At 39.7% G+C, this 12,408-nt stretch overlaps 1 protein-coding gene across 5 annotated transcripts in view; it reads left to right on the forward strand.

The window, feature by feature from the left end:
* Window positions 1–417: 417 nt before the first annotated feature.
* EDA (ectodysplasin A) overlaps window positions 418–12,408 on the forward strand; it is a 435,889-nt gene continuing 423,898 nt past the window's right edge. For 2 of the 5 annotated variants that reach the window (XM_041741022.1, XM_041741023.1), the window contains exon 1: window positions 418–1,165. In XM_041741022.1, the coding sequence (XP_041596956.1) occupies window positions 782–1,165 (384 nt within the window). In that variant the 5' untranslated portion in view covers window positions 418–781. The remainder of the gene's footprint in view (window positions 1,166–12,408) is intronic. The other 3 variants (XM_041741020.1, XM_041741021.1, XM_041741024.1) reach the window with 2 other exon arrangements.

The raw sequence follows: 12,408 nt of genomic DNA on the forward strand, positions 1-12,408 counted from the left end.
GCTCCTGGGTTTCCTTTTTCTTTTGGCGCGCCACAGGATTGCAAACACTGCAGGCATGGTTTCATTCCAAACCAAGAACTGTTTTAATTAGTTTAACGTCTGTTAAACGCTTTGAAGATTGAAAGCAACAGATAAGTACTGGATGATGTTATTAACAACTGCAGTTAATTGCAAACATTTCTATTAATTCTAGGTTCTGCCTCCTTTTCTTTGCTCCACTTTCTTTCCAAGGTTCCCAAATTCTTCTCGGCCTCCCCCTTCTTCCCTTCTCCTGCGGGTTTGGACGGTAGGGGGTTAAACTGGGGCGGAGTCCAGGGATGAACGACAGCGGCGGTCACCAACTGGAACAGGCGCAAGCGGGAAGAACTGGGTGGGGCAGTCAGGCAGAGGCGAACCCCCACGCCCCCAGGCCCCGCCCAGTGGCTGGAGGCCCAGGGTGGAATGGCAGGGGGCGGAGCGCCAAGGGCTGGCTGGCCGGTGGTTGGGCGTTCGGGCAGCCGCCTGGGGGATGGGGCGGGGTCGGCTTGGGCCACCTCCTTCATTCTCCCCTCAGGCCGAGCCGCCCCTCTCCCCCGTCCCTCCTCCTCCCTTTCCCACCCCTCTGAGTGGAGCTGCACATGCGGCAGCTCCCTGCTCCGTTCCGCCCAGCCTCCGTTGCTTTGGAACGGGTCCCTGCAGCCCCTAACCGATGGCAGGGCAGTAGCTGCCTGTCAGGGGTCCTGAACGGCTGAGGCAGACGCGGCGGCTCCAGGGCCTCAGAGAGTGGGTGTCTCCGGAGGCCATGGGCTACCCTGAGGTAGAGCGCCGGGAACCTCTGCCCACAGCAGCGCCGCGGGAGCGGGGGAGCCAGGGCTGCGGCTGTCGCGGGGCCCCTGCCCAGGCGGGTGAAGGGAACAGCTGCCGTCTCTTCCTGGGTTTCTTTGGCCTCTCGCTGGCCCTCCACCTGCTGACGTTGTGCTGCTACCTAGAGTTGCGCTCCGAGTTGCGGCGGGAACGGGGAGCCGAGTCCCGCCTTGGCCCCGGCACCCCTGGCACCCTGAACAACCCCGGTGGCCTCGACCCTGATGGTCCCATCACTCGCGACTCCGGGCAGCCATCACCTCAGCAGCGGCCGCTGGAACCAGAAGAAACCACACTCCCCCCACACTCCCAGGACGGGCACCAGGTGAGTCACCTAGTAGGGGCGGCGGCGGCGGCGGAGGCCCCCTTCCCTTGTGGGCAGGGCGGGAGCCCTCCCCCACAGGGCCCTGGGGAGGACTCTGCCACCTCCAGCCAAGTTGCAGGGCCGGACCGGGGAGAAGGCAGGCGAGCCGGGGAGAGGTTGCCCCGGGGCAGGTTGCCCTCGGTCCTGGTCTAGTTCCCCCAGACTCTCTCAGGACCCCTGGACTTGGGAACCCTGGCAGGCGCCCGCCGCCCCCGGCTACCAGCTGCCTTGGGGAAAGTTGGCGGCTCTCCCGGCCGCGGAGGTGCGGACGCTGCCCCTCTGGAGGACTAACGGCAGCAGCTTAGCCCTTCTACTCCTGGTGAGATTCTCTGCCCGCGGTGCTTGTTTTTTCGTGTCCAGAGCTGATGCCAGCACGAGCAGGCTCTCCTTTGGAGTTGGAGCGGTAAACGGCTGTAATAACTGCTCCACAGTTGAAACAACTTTTAATCGTATATTTAGCGCGGGTCCTTGTACGCTGACCACAACGTGGGCTTGGTCACACTTACCTGCAATTTGAGACTGATTGTCCTCAGTGTTCTAGTGAGGATCAGCGCCCCGGTGGAATTCTGGTAGAAGTATGCCGTCTTGCTAGACAACTTTTGAACAGCAGTTTAAAAAATCTATGAAAATAAAACTCACCCTTTGCATGCCGGTTCTGACTCTTCGGGGTGGGGGTGTGGATAGGGTAAGTGTGAAGTCTCTTCACTACTGCTAGTTCCAGAACAGGAATCCACTGATGGTATAATGAATTACTCAAGAGTAATCTTTCAAGAGCAGTTTTCGTTTTGTTTTGCACTCTTTATGGTTGGCAAACTATTAGCTTTGGTGATTGTCTTCCACTTTTTCAGCTCTTTATTCAACTAACTTTAGTGCACTTAAAATAAGTATTCTCTTAACTGCCCTATTTTGTCATGTGAAATTTAAAAGAGGCAAGTGTAAGAGAATCTTTTTGAGGTGGTTAGAGAATAATAGTGAATTTGTTCCTTTTGGGAAAAGGGCAAGTTGTGCCAATAAGTTTCTTGAAATGAGAGACCCCGGATTTCTATATTTACTACCACATTCAGAGTCATTGTCATACTCTGTAAACATCATTTGTGCTCTTTGACTACCCATCCAAAGCTGGCATCACATTCATGACGAAACTGTAATGTTGGGACTGACATATATTCTACATTGTGCATTGTAAAATTACCCTGAGCCTAAAAATGTCTTGCTAGCACACTCCAACATACTTATATAACAGCTTATCAAAGAAGAGAATCAGTAGACATGCTTCTCATACTTGAAACTTTAAACACTGTAGCTAAATGATAATTAACTAGGATTCTGGCTCCCTTTATCTATCCACCCCCACCCCCACAATGCCCAGTAGAAATACTTAACAGCTGAACATTGATATGCTGTGAAAAGATGAAGTAATTGAACTTCCTTACTCAAATGGTAGCCAACCCTTTTCAGTATTTAGGATGGACAGACCTATGTTTATAGACTGAGGATTATAGCAGGACAGCTGCACTCTTCTGTGGTGGTATGGGGCTCTCACTGGTCTACAGTGGCATTTAGTTGCCTATTGTTTGCATGACACTTCAAATAGTTCTGTCTAGATTTACATACAGCTCCCCATTTTCTGTCCTTTACTTCTGTTTTAATCTTTTTTGAGCAGTCACGACAAGCAAACTGGCTCTTTAGATTTGCTGGCATCAATTGGAGTCAGACACTTTTACAATTGTAAGGGGCCATATGAATCCATTTTGTTTTATCTCCTTGGATAGCACATAGGTCCTGAGGGAGGGGAATGATTTATCCAAGGTCATTTACAACTATGGTCAAGGGTAGATGGGAAGTTGGCCTCTTGACTCCCAGTTCAAGAAAGTTCATTTGTTCCCCTATAGCAGGCAACTCCTGGAACTTTTGGGAGAAAGTGGGATGGAGCTCCGTAGTACAATTCTTGCAATGTACAGGGCTCAGGTTTGCATCAATTTCTTTTATTCTACCTGTATTTTGGCCAGACTAAGTTTAACATGTATCTTTACTCTTCCTCACTGTTACTTTCAGGAGAATTGAAGTACACTTTCAAGGAATTTTAGCCCAGATTCAAATTATGTTTCTCTTGAGAATATTAGTTTTACTATACCCACTCTCTCCACCCCCAAAAGTTTGGCTATTAGAGTTAAATTGATATGGCTAGATCTTGGGTAAAATTTCTAGTGCCCTGGTGCACCCTCTGCTGGCTTTGCAGGGACATTTAATTGCAGTATCTGCTGACAGTCAAGATTCGAAGTTGTGCTGACAGATTCTGATTCATAAACAAGGAAGTAAACAGCCTTGTGGGATTTGGCCACGTAGGTCATATTTTTATATTTTAGTTTTTCAACACAAACAGCTGCTGTTACAGCAACTCTTAGATGGAGAGGAAGAAAGATAAAAATATACACCCTTCAGTGGGCAGAATATTCAGTTTCTCACCAGTTTGTTTGCAAGGAATAAAGACAAACTGATGAGAATAAATTGCAGAAAGATCTCATGAGACCAAGTGGGCAAAGCAGAGTCAGTTCATTATATAAGGCTATACAAACCTATCCGTGTTTATGAGATGATGGGCTCAGTTACAACTCAAGAAAGGGATCTAGAGATCACTGAAGAGTTTCACTTGTATCTCTCAATTTAAAAACATTTAAAACAAGATACAGAAAGAAATTAGGGCAGTCAGGATACATAGCAGAAAGATCAGCAAAGTTCTCCAGGGGAATTATTAGAAAAGCCTCCCCAGTAGGGACATTGTTAATGATTAAAAGTGAGAGGGTCACCTCAGATCTTTTGGAATCATAACTGTCTCCTTGAGCTGGAGTAGCCGAGGAGTACCTGTAGATTAATTTGGCAACTCGTTAGAGATGATATGAAGATCATCAACTTCTGATTTGGACAGTACACAATTTGATTGTTAAAGTAAAAAATAAAAGTCACTGTTGATCATTCTATAAAGAAATTAGCCCAGTTGTGTTTATGGTCCTCAAAGCCAATAATATGGTAGACATCAGCAGGATGGATGTTGAAAATAATGACAAAACAAAACCCTTATCTTTTCCACGTAAAAGACCAAGAGTAGATTTGCATCCATAATCATATAGAAAATTCTGGTTGCTGCTCCTCAAGAAAAACCTAACAGCTGATAAAAGCCCTTAGAAACCCAATTAAATTGATCAAAAGTATAGAGAGATGTTCTAGTTTTTTTTCCCCAGTCTGGAGAGAGAGAGAGGTTAAAGGAGGGATATGATCAAAGTCTACAAAACCATGAGAGAGATGAATAAGGTTAATATATTAGTATAATTTAACAATTTAGCTCAATAAATAGCCTGACTCAGCCCGACGCTATGTTAGGTATTAGATATCTTTTAATAGTTAAAAGATTCTTTTCGAAGAAAGGCAAGTAAAGGTAGTATCTCATTCAAATGATTGCCTAAGAGATAATCTAAATTGGAACTCTAAGATTTAGGAAGAGTTTAGGAAAATAGAAATGGGTAGATTAATGAGAATTTATTTGAGACTGTTGGGGATATTTGGAAAATGTTCCTAATTATTTGAGGTGATGACCTAGAAATCAACTTTTTTTTCACAAAACATCTCTTGGTTTAAACTATAGATAGGACATTAGTATATACTGATTTTACATTGCTTGTTAAGGCTGGTTGATCAAGAAAATGACTAGGAGTCATTAAATCCAATAATTTTTTTTTTTTAGAGGAATGGGATCCAGATGAAACAGCCTTCTATAGGGTTTAAATCTAGTGTTTTCAGTGTGACATTGAAGGCTTTTGATCGACTGGCTCCATTATACCTATTGCATTTTCTCTCTCACTAATTCTACTCCTGCAATGCACCCACCATATCCTGTCTTGGGATCATTCTATAGTTATTATTGCTGTTTTCCGTTTAATAACTCTTGTGTCTTTATATAGAACTCCTCAGAAATCTGCCTTCTTTTTTTTTGTCTTGTTCCACAGTACTAATTCAATTCTAGTTATAGTTAAGGGACTTAAATACTTGTTGAATTAAATATCATTTTGGGCCTTTGGAGATATTCCTGTGAAACAAAGACATTTTCTCTGTATGTAACAAGCCTGCTTTCCTTAAGTCTTGCTAAGCCTGTGTCAGCTATGCTTAGGTGAGTAAATTGTTCCACTGGCAACGTTTCACTGGTTTCTAGAGTTATTAGAAAGTGAAATAGAGAGGGGCCCTAACCACATTACCTTTAAAATGATGTAAAGAAGCTTTCTGTAATACATCATTTGATGTTTTGTTTTATTTTGTATCTAAGTCTCATCTCATTCTCAGATTTTGTGAAAAAATAATCTATAATTTATCTGTAAATACCTTACAGTGAAGATCTCTTTATAATAGAGAAGCCATTAAATACCCAAGAACATTACCAAGAAAACCGTTTGCCTTGCTTGTTAGGGCGGCCCTCATAGAGGACCGACTTTATATCTTTTGTACTTAGTTGTTCATCTTCCCCCCTCACTTTTCTATTGAAGTATTGCATACATACAGAAGAGGTGACAAATCTTAATTGTGCAATTTGATGAATTATTACACAGTGAACACACTAATGTTACCAGAACCCAGGTCAAGAAGTAGAACTAGCCAGGTGCCTGGGTGGCTCAGGTCATGATCTCCAAGTCCTGGGATGGAGTCCCACGTCAGGTTCCAGGCTCAGTGGGGAGTCTGCTTCTCCCTCTCCCTCTGCCTCTCCCCCTGCTCATGCACACTCTTTCTATCTCTCTGTCTCAAATGAATAAATACAATATTTTTTAAAATTTAAAAAAGGAAATAGAACTAGCATCTCATAATCCCCACATTATGCTCCATTCTTATCACTGTACCTTCTCACTCCAAAGTTAATGATTATCTTGACTTTTAACATCATAGGTTAGTTCTACCTATTTTGAAACTGATATAAATTAGTGTGTATTTTGCAGGGTGTCTGGTTGTTTTTCTCAACACTGTGTTTGTGATATCCATCATGTTGCATGAAGCTATAGTGTTTTATTTTTATTTTTGTATATTATTCCCTTGTTTGAATATACTACAGTTTATTCATTTTATTGATAATGACTATTTGGGTTGTTTCTTGTTTGGGTTATAATAATAATGCTATGAATATTATGCATATCTTTTGCTTATATGTATTTGAATTTTTTTAAAGATTTTATTTATTCATGAGAGAGAGAGAGAGAGAGAGAGGCAGAGACATAGGCAAAGGGAGAAGCAGGCTCCATGCAGAGAGCCTGATGTGAGACTCTATCCTGGAACTCCGGGATCACACCCTGAGTGGAAGGCGGACATTCAGCCGCAGAGCCACCCAGGTGTCCCTGTATTTGAATTTGGGCAGTGTATGTTCTCATTTATTTGGGGAATATAAATAATAGTGAAAGGGAATATAAGGGAAGGGAGAAGAAATGTGTGGGAAATATCAGGAAGGGAGACAGAACATAAAGACTCCTAACTCTGGGAAACGAACTAGGGGTGGTGGAAGGGGAGGAGGGCGGGGGGTGGGGGGGAATGGGTGACGGGCACTGAGGGGGACACTTGACGGGATGAGCACTGGGTGTTTTTCTGTATGTTGGTAAATTGAACACCAATAAAAATTAATTTATTAAAATAATGAATTTATGTTGGGTATATACCTAGGATTAGAATTTTTGGGTTGTAGGGAATGCATAGTTTCAAATTTATTGATAATGATAGTTTTTCTAAGTGATTATACCAATTTACATTCTACCAGCAGTATATGAGAATTCAAGTTGTTCCACATTCTTGTTAATACTTGTTATTATCATTCTTTTAAATTATAGCAAATCTAGTGGGTGGGCTTGTAATACTATCTCATTGTAATTTTAATTGACATTTCTCAGAAGACTAATGAAGTTGTACTTTTGCACATGTTTATTTATTTGGATAGCTTCTTCTATGAAGTACCTATACAAGTATTTTGCTCTTTTAAAAAAATTGAGTTATTGTCTTTCTCCTATAGGTTTGTAGGGATTCTTTATATACTCTGGCTATGAACCATTTTTTGTACTTTTTATGTTGTAAACCCTTCCCAAATCTCTTTATAGTATTCTTTGAGGAACAGACCTTTTAAATTTTAATGTATCCAGTTTTTCAGTATTTTCCTTTATGACTAGTGTTTTTTTATGTTTCATTTAAGAAGTATTTTCCTACCTTGAGATCATGTAGATATTCTTCCATGCTGTCTTCTAGAAGCTTTATGTTTTTGGCATTCACATTTAGATCTACAGTCCATCTAGAATTGATTTATGTATATGGTGAGATATTAGGGGCCAAGCTTTATCTTTTATGTATAGACACTCAACTGATCCAGGCCATGTATTATAAGGAATGTCTTTTTTCTTCACTTCTTTAGTGTCACGTTTGTCATAAATTGTCTGCATATGTGTGAGATTGTTTCTGAACTGTTTGTTCTGTTCTATTAGTCTATTTGTCATTGTAACAATACCATAGCCTTAATTACTGGACTTTTTAATAAGCTCTTGATATCTGGTAAAGCAAGTCCTTCCACCTTGTTTCTCTTCTTTAAAAGTATCTTGGATGTTCTTGGCCCTTGGCATTTCTCTATGTATTTTAGAACCAGCTCGTCATATTTCACAAAAAGAATAATTTTAAAGGGAGTGATGTCAGCAAGATAGATTAGGAAGTCCTGAACCCTCCTCCTTTCCCCCCAACACACTCATTTAGCAATGATTCAAGGAAAAATTCCCTTTGTGAGAAATTAAGGGACTAATTCAAAGACTTCTATAACTGGGGTGAACATGAAACCAGACTCACTGATGCTAGCAGGGAGATTTGGGACACCCTATCACCGGCTCAGCACCATATGATAAGAGACCTTCTAGCATCCAGCTTCTTCCAGAGGGAGCAAGGGGTTGGTTCACATATCTAGCACTCCCAAGTTTTCAGAGAACCTACTTCTGTCTCGCCAGTCTTGAAACTGAGAGGCCTGCCTAGGAGAAAACAGAAACAGTGTCTTGGGCTGGTAGATATCCTAGATCATCCCTCCTACTGTGCACAAAGCAAGAAGAACAAAAAAATCCCAGCTGTCATTATTTCCTTGGGGAAGAAACGTTTATCTGTGCATCTGGTGCTCCAGGGCTGCCCAAAGCACTGGCATCTGACTTGTCAGTCTAGAAGTGGATGGATTTGACACAGTTTAGTTTCAGAGGAGAACAGAAATGATGGCTAGGACTGATAGATGCCATAGATCCTCTCATCCTGCTCATCACAGAGTGGGTAGATGAAACATTTCAGCTTTGAGCTTATTCCTGGAGATGGAAGAATTGATCTGTGGATTCACTGCCACAACTTCTCCAGGGCTGCCCAAAGAACTGGCATCTGTATTGCCAGTCTTGGATATCCGATGGGTCTGGCATAGTCCATTCTCTCTGGAGGAGAATGGAGATGGCAGTTTGGATTGGTAAATGCATAGCCACTTACGTAGAAAAAAGCCACAGTCATTTGCTTATCTTTAGGGAGGGAGAGAATTGATAGAAGCCCCCAGAATTGCTGATTGGGCTGATTGGTGAAGGTCTTATATACAAGACCAATCCATGGAGCTTGGAAGAGGTGCTTTTTTGTGTGTAATGTATAAACACCAACACAGTCAAATGAAAATGAAAAATCAAAGATATTCCACACAAAGGAATACATTGTATGTCCAGATACCCTAAAGATACAGATCTGAGCTTTGACAGAAAATTAAAAATGACTTATACAGATGCTCACCAAGATCAAGAGAACAGTGCATAAATAGAGAATTCTAACAAAAGAGACTGAAAATAGAACCAAATAAAAATCATGAAGCTAAAGAACCCAGTAGTAACACTGAAGAAATCATGAGCAGGATTCAGCAGCAGATTAGGTAGAGCAGAAGGATCAGTGGACTAAAATTGGTCTTTGGAAACAATTCAGTCAGTGGAAAAAGAAAAAGAAAAATAGTGAGAAAGCTTAAGGGACTTTTGGGATACCATCAAGCAGATCATTATAGATATTGGGGAGTCCCAGAAAGAGAAGAGAGAGAGAGAAAAGACCAGAAAGTTTATTCAAAGACATAATGGCTGAAAACTTTCCAAATCTGGGGAAGGAAATGAACAACAAAATTCAAGAAGGCCAGAGATTACTAAATTAAAAAAAACCCAGAGAAGCCCACACCAAGACACATTATACTCAAATTGTCAAAAATCAATAATATAATTTTGGAAGCATCATCAAAAGAAAACCTATTTATCATATACAAGGGAACTCCCCACTAAAACTGTCAGTAACATTTAAGCAGAAATCTTTCAGGCCAGAAGGAAGTGGGATAATATATTCAAAGTGCTGAAGGGAAAAAAACTGCCAACCAAGAAGACAATACCTGTCAAAACCATTCTTAAAAATAAGAAGAGATTCAGACATTCATAGAAAGATTAAAAGCTGAGGAAAGTCATCATCACTAGACCTGACTTAAATGCTTCGGGAAATGTATTACTTTGAAATGAAAGGATACTAAAGAGTTATGTGATAGCATAAGAAAGTATGAAACTTATTGGTAAAACTGAATATATAGACACATATAGAATACTGTATTATGGTAATGGTAGAAGATAAGTCACTTTTATTTCTAGTGTGAAAGTTAAATGGCAAAAATATTAAAAATAACTTAAAAATATACACTATGAAAAAACTATGGATGTAAAATGTGACAAAAATAATTGTGTATGGAAAATAAGAGTTTTTTTAAGACTTTTTAATTATTTATTCATGAGAGACACACACAGAGAGAGAGGCAGAGACACAGGCAGAGGGAGAAGGAGGCCCCATGCAGGGAGCATGATGTGGGACTTGATTCTGGGATTCCAGGATCACGCCCTGGGCCAAAGGCAGGCGCTAAACCGCTGAGCCACCCAGGGATCCCTGAAAATAAGAGTTTTTAAATGCAATTGAACTTAAATTATCAGCTTAAAATAGACTTAGAAATTAAAATATATCAACACAAAAACAAAATACAAAGGAAGACAGCAAGAGAGGAAATAAAGACCAAAGACTCTCAAGACTAACAGAAAACTGACAAAATGGCAATGGTAAACTCTTCCCTATCAATAATTATTTCAAACGTAAATATACAAAACTCCTCCAATCAAAGTTATATAGTGGCCAAATGGATAAAACCAAGACCCAGTCATGTTTTCTACAAGAACTCGCTTTAGATTCAAAGACACAGGTAGACTCAATAAAATATAAAAATCATATGGTATTTGTCTTTTTCTGACTTTCTTCACTTAGTGTAATACTTTTTACCTCCATCCTTGTCATTGCAAATGATTTCACTCATATGTGGAATTTAAGAAATGAAACAAAGGGAAAAAAAAAGTAAACCAAGAAACAAACTCTTAATTATAGATAACAAACTGATGGTTACCAGAAGGGAGGTGGGTGTGGGTGGGTTAAATAGGTGATGAGGATTAAGGAATGCACTTGTGATGAGCACTGGGTGATGTATGAAATTGTTGAATTACTATATTGTATACCTTAAAGTAGTATTGCACTGTATATTAACTACCTGGAATTTAAATAAAAACTTAAAGAATAGAAAAAATTCATGCAAATGATAAACAGAAGAGAGCAGAATTGGCTATAATTACATAAAGAAAAAACTTTAAGTAAAAAACTACCAGAAGAGACAAGGAAGGACATATTTATATATTGGTATTTATATAATGATAAAATAGTCCATTCAGTAGGATGATATAACAGTTATATATGCACCAACATCAGAAAACCTAAATATATAACATAAACATTGACAGAACCAAAGGGTGGAATAGACAGCAATACAAAAATAGTAGGAAACATCAATGCTTCAGTTTCAATAATGGGTAGAACATCTAGACAGAAGAACAATAAGGAAACAGAGGAGTTCAACAATAGTATAGATCAATTGGACCTAACAAACATGCAGAACATTCTACCCAATAGCAGTATAATATACATTCTTCAAAGGCACACATATCTTTCTCCAGAAAAGATAACCTGTTAGGTCACAAAACAAGCCTTAACAAATTTAAGAAGATTGAAATCATGCCATGTATCTTTTATGAACAGATTAGAATGAAACTAGAAATCAGTAGCAGAAAAAAAACCCGGAATATTGACAAATACGTGGAAATTAAACAACACATAAACAACCATTGGGTCTAAGAAGAAATAAGAAATTCTAAAATACCTCACGAAAAACAAAAACAAAAACACAACCTACCTAAACTTATAGGATGCAGCAAAAGTAGTACTAAGAGGGAAGTTAATAGCAATACATGCCTACACTGAAAAAGAAATCTCAAAAAGATGACCATACCTTTAAGGAGTTAGAAAAAGAACAAAATCCAAAATTAAAAGAAAGAAGGAAATAAAGATTAGAGCAGAAATAAAATAGAAGATAGAAAAAAGAGTTTTTTCAAAAAGATAAAAGTGACAACCCCTAGCTGGACTAAATGCAAGAAAAAAGATGACTCAAAATCAGAAATGAAAGAAGAGACATTACAACTGATGGCACAGAAATAAAAAAGGATCATAAGAGACTACTATGAACAATTATATGTCAACGAACTGGTAATCTGGAAGAAATGATAAGTTTCTAGAATAGAACCTACCAAGACTACATCATGAATTAGAAAGTTTGAACATAACCTGTAACTAGTATGGAGATTGAATCAGTAATCAAAAAGGTCATAACAAAGAAAAGACCAGGACCAGATGGCTCCACTAGTGAATTCTACCAAATATTTAAAGAATACATAATACCAGATTTTCTCAAACTCCTCCAAAAAATTGAAGAGGAGGATACTTCCAAAATTATTTTATGAGATTAGCATTACCCTGATACTGAAGCAAGGCAAAGACAACAAAAAGAAAGAAAACTACAGGCCAATATCCCTGATGAATATGAGATGCAAAAATCTTCAGCAAAATACTAGCAAACTGAATCCAACAGCACATTAAAAGGATCATACACCATGGCCAAATGGGATTTATTCCTGGGATGTGGGGATGATTCAACATATAAAAATCAATTAATGTGATACATTAATAGAATAAAATATGCAAATTACATCATCTCAATAGATGCATAAAATCATTTGACAAAATTCAAC

This window comes from Vulpes lagopus, chromosome X (assembly GCF_018345385.1).
Source record: "Vulpes lagopus strain Blue_001 chromosome X, ASM1834538v1, whole genome shotgun sequence".
Taxonomy (NCBI): domain Eukaryota; kingdom Metazoa; phylum Chordata; class Mammalia; order Carnivora; family Canidae; genus Vulpes; species Vulpes lagopus.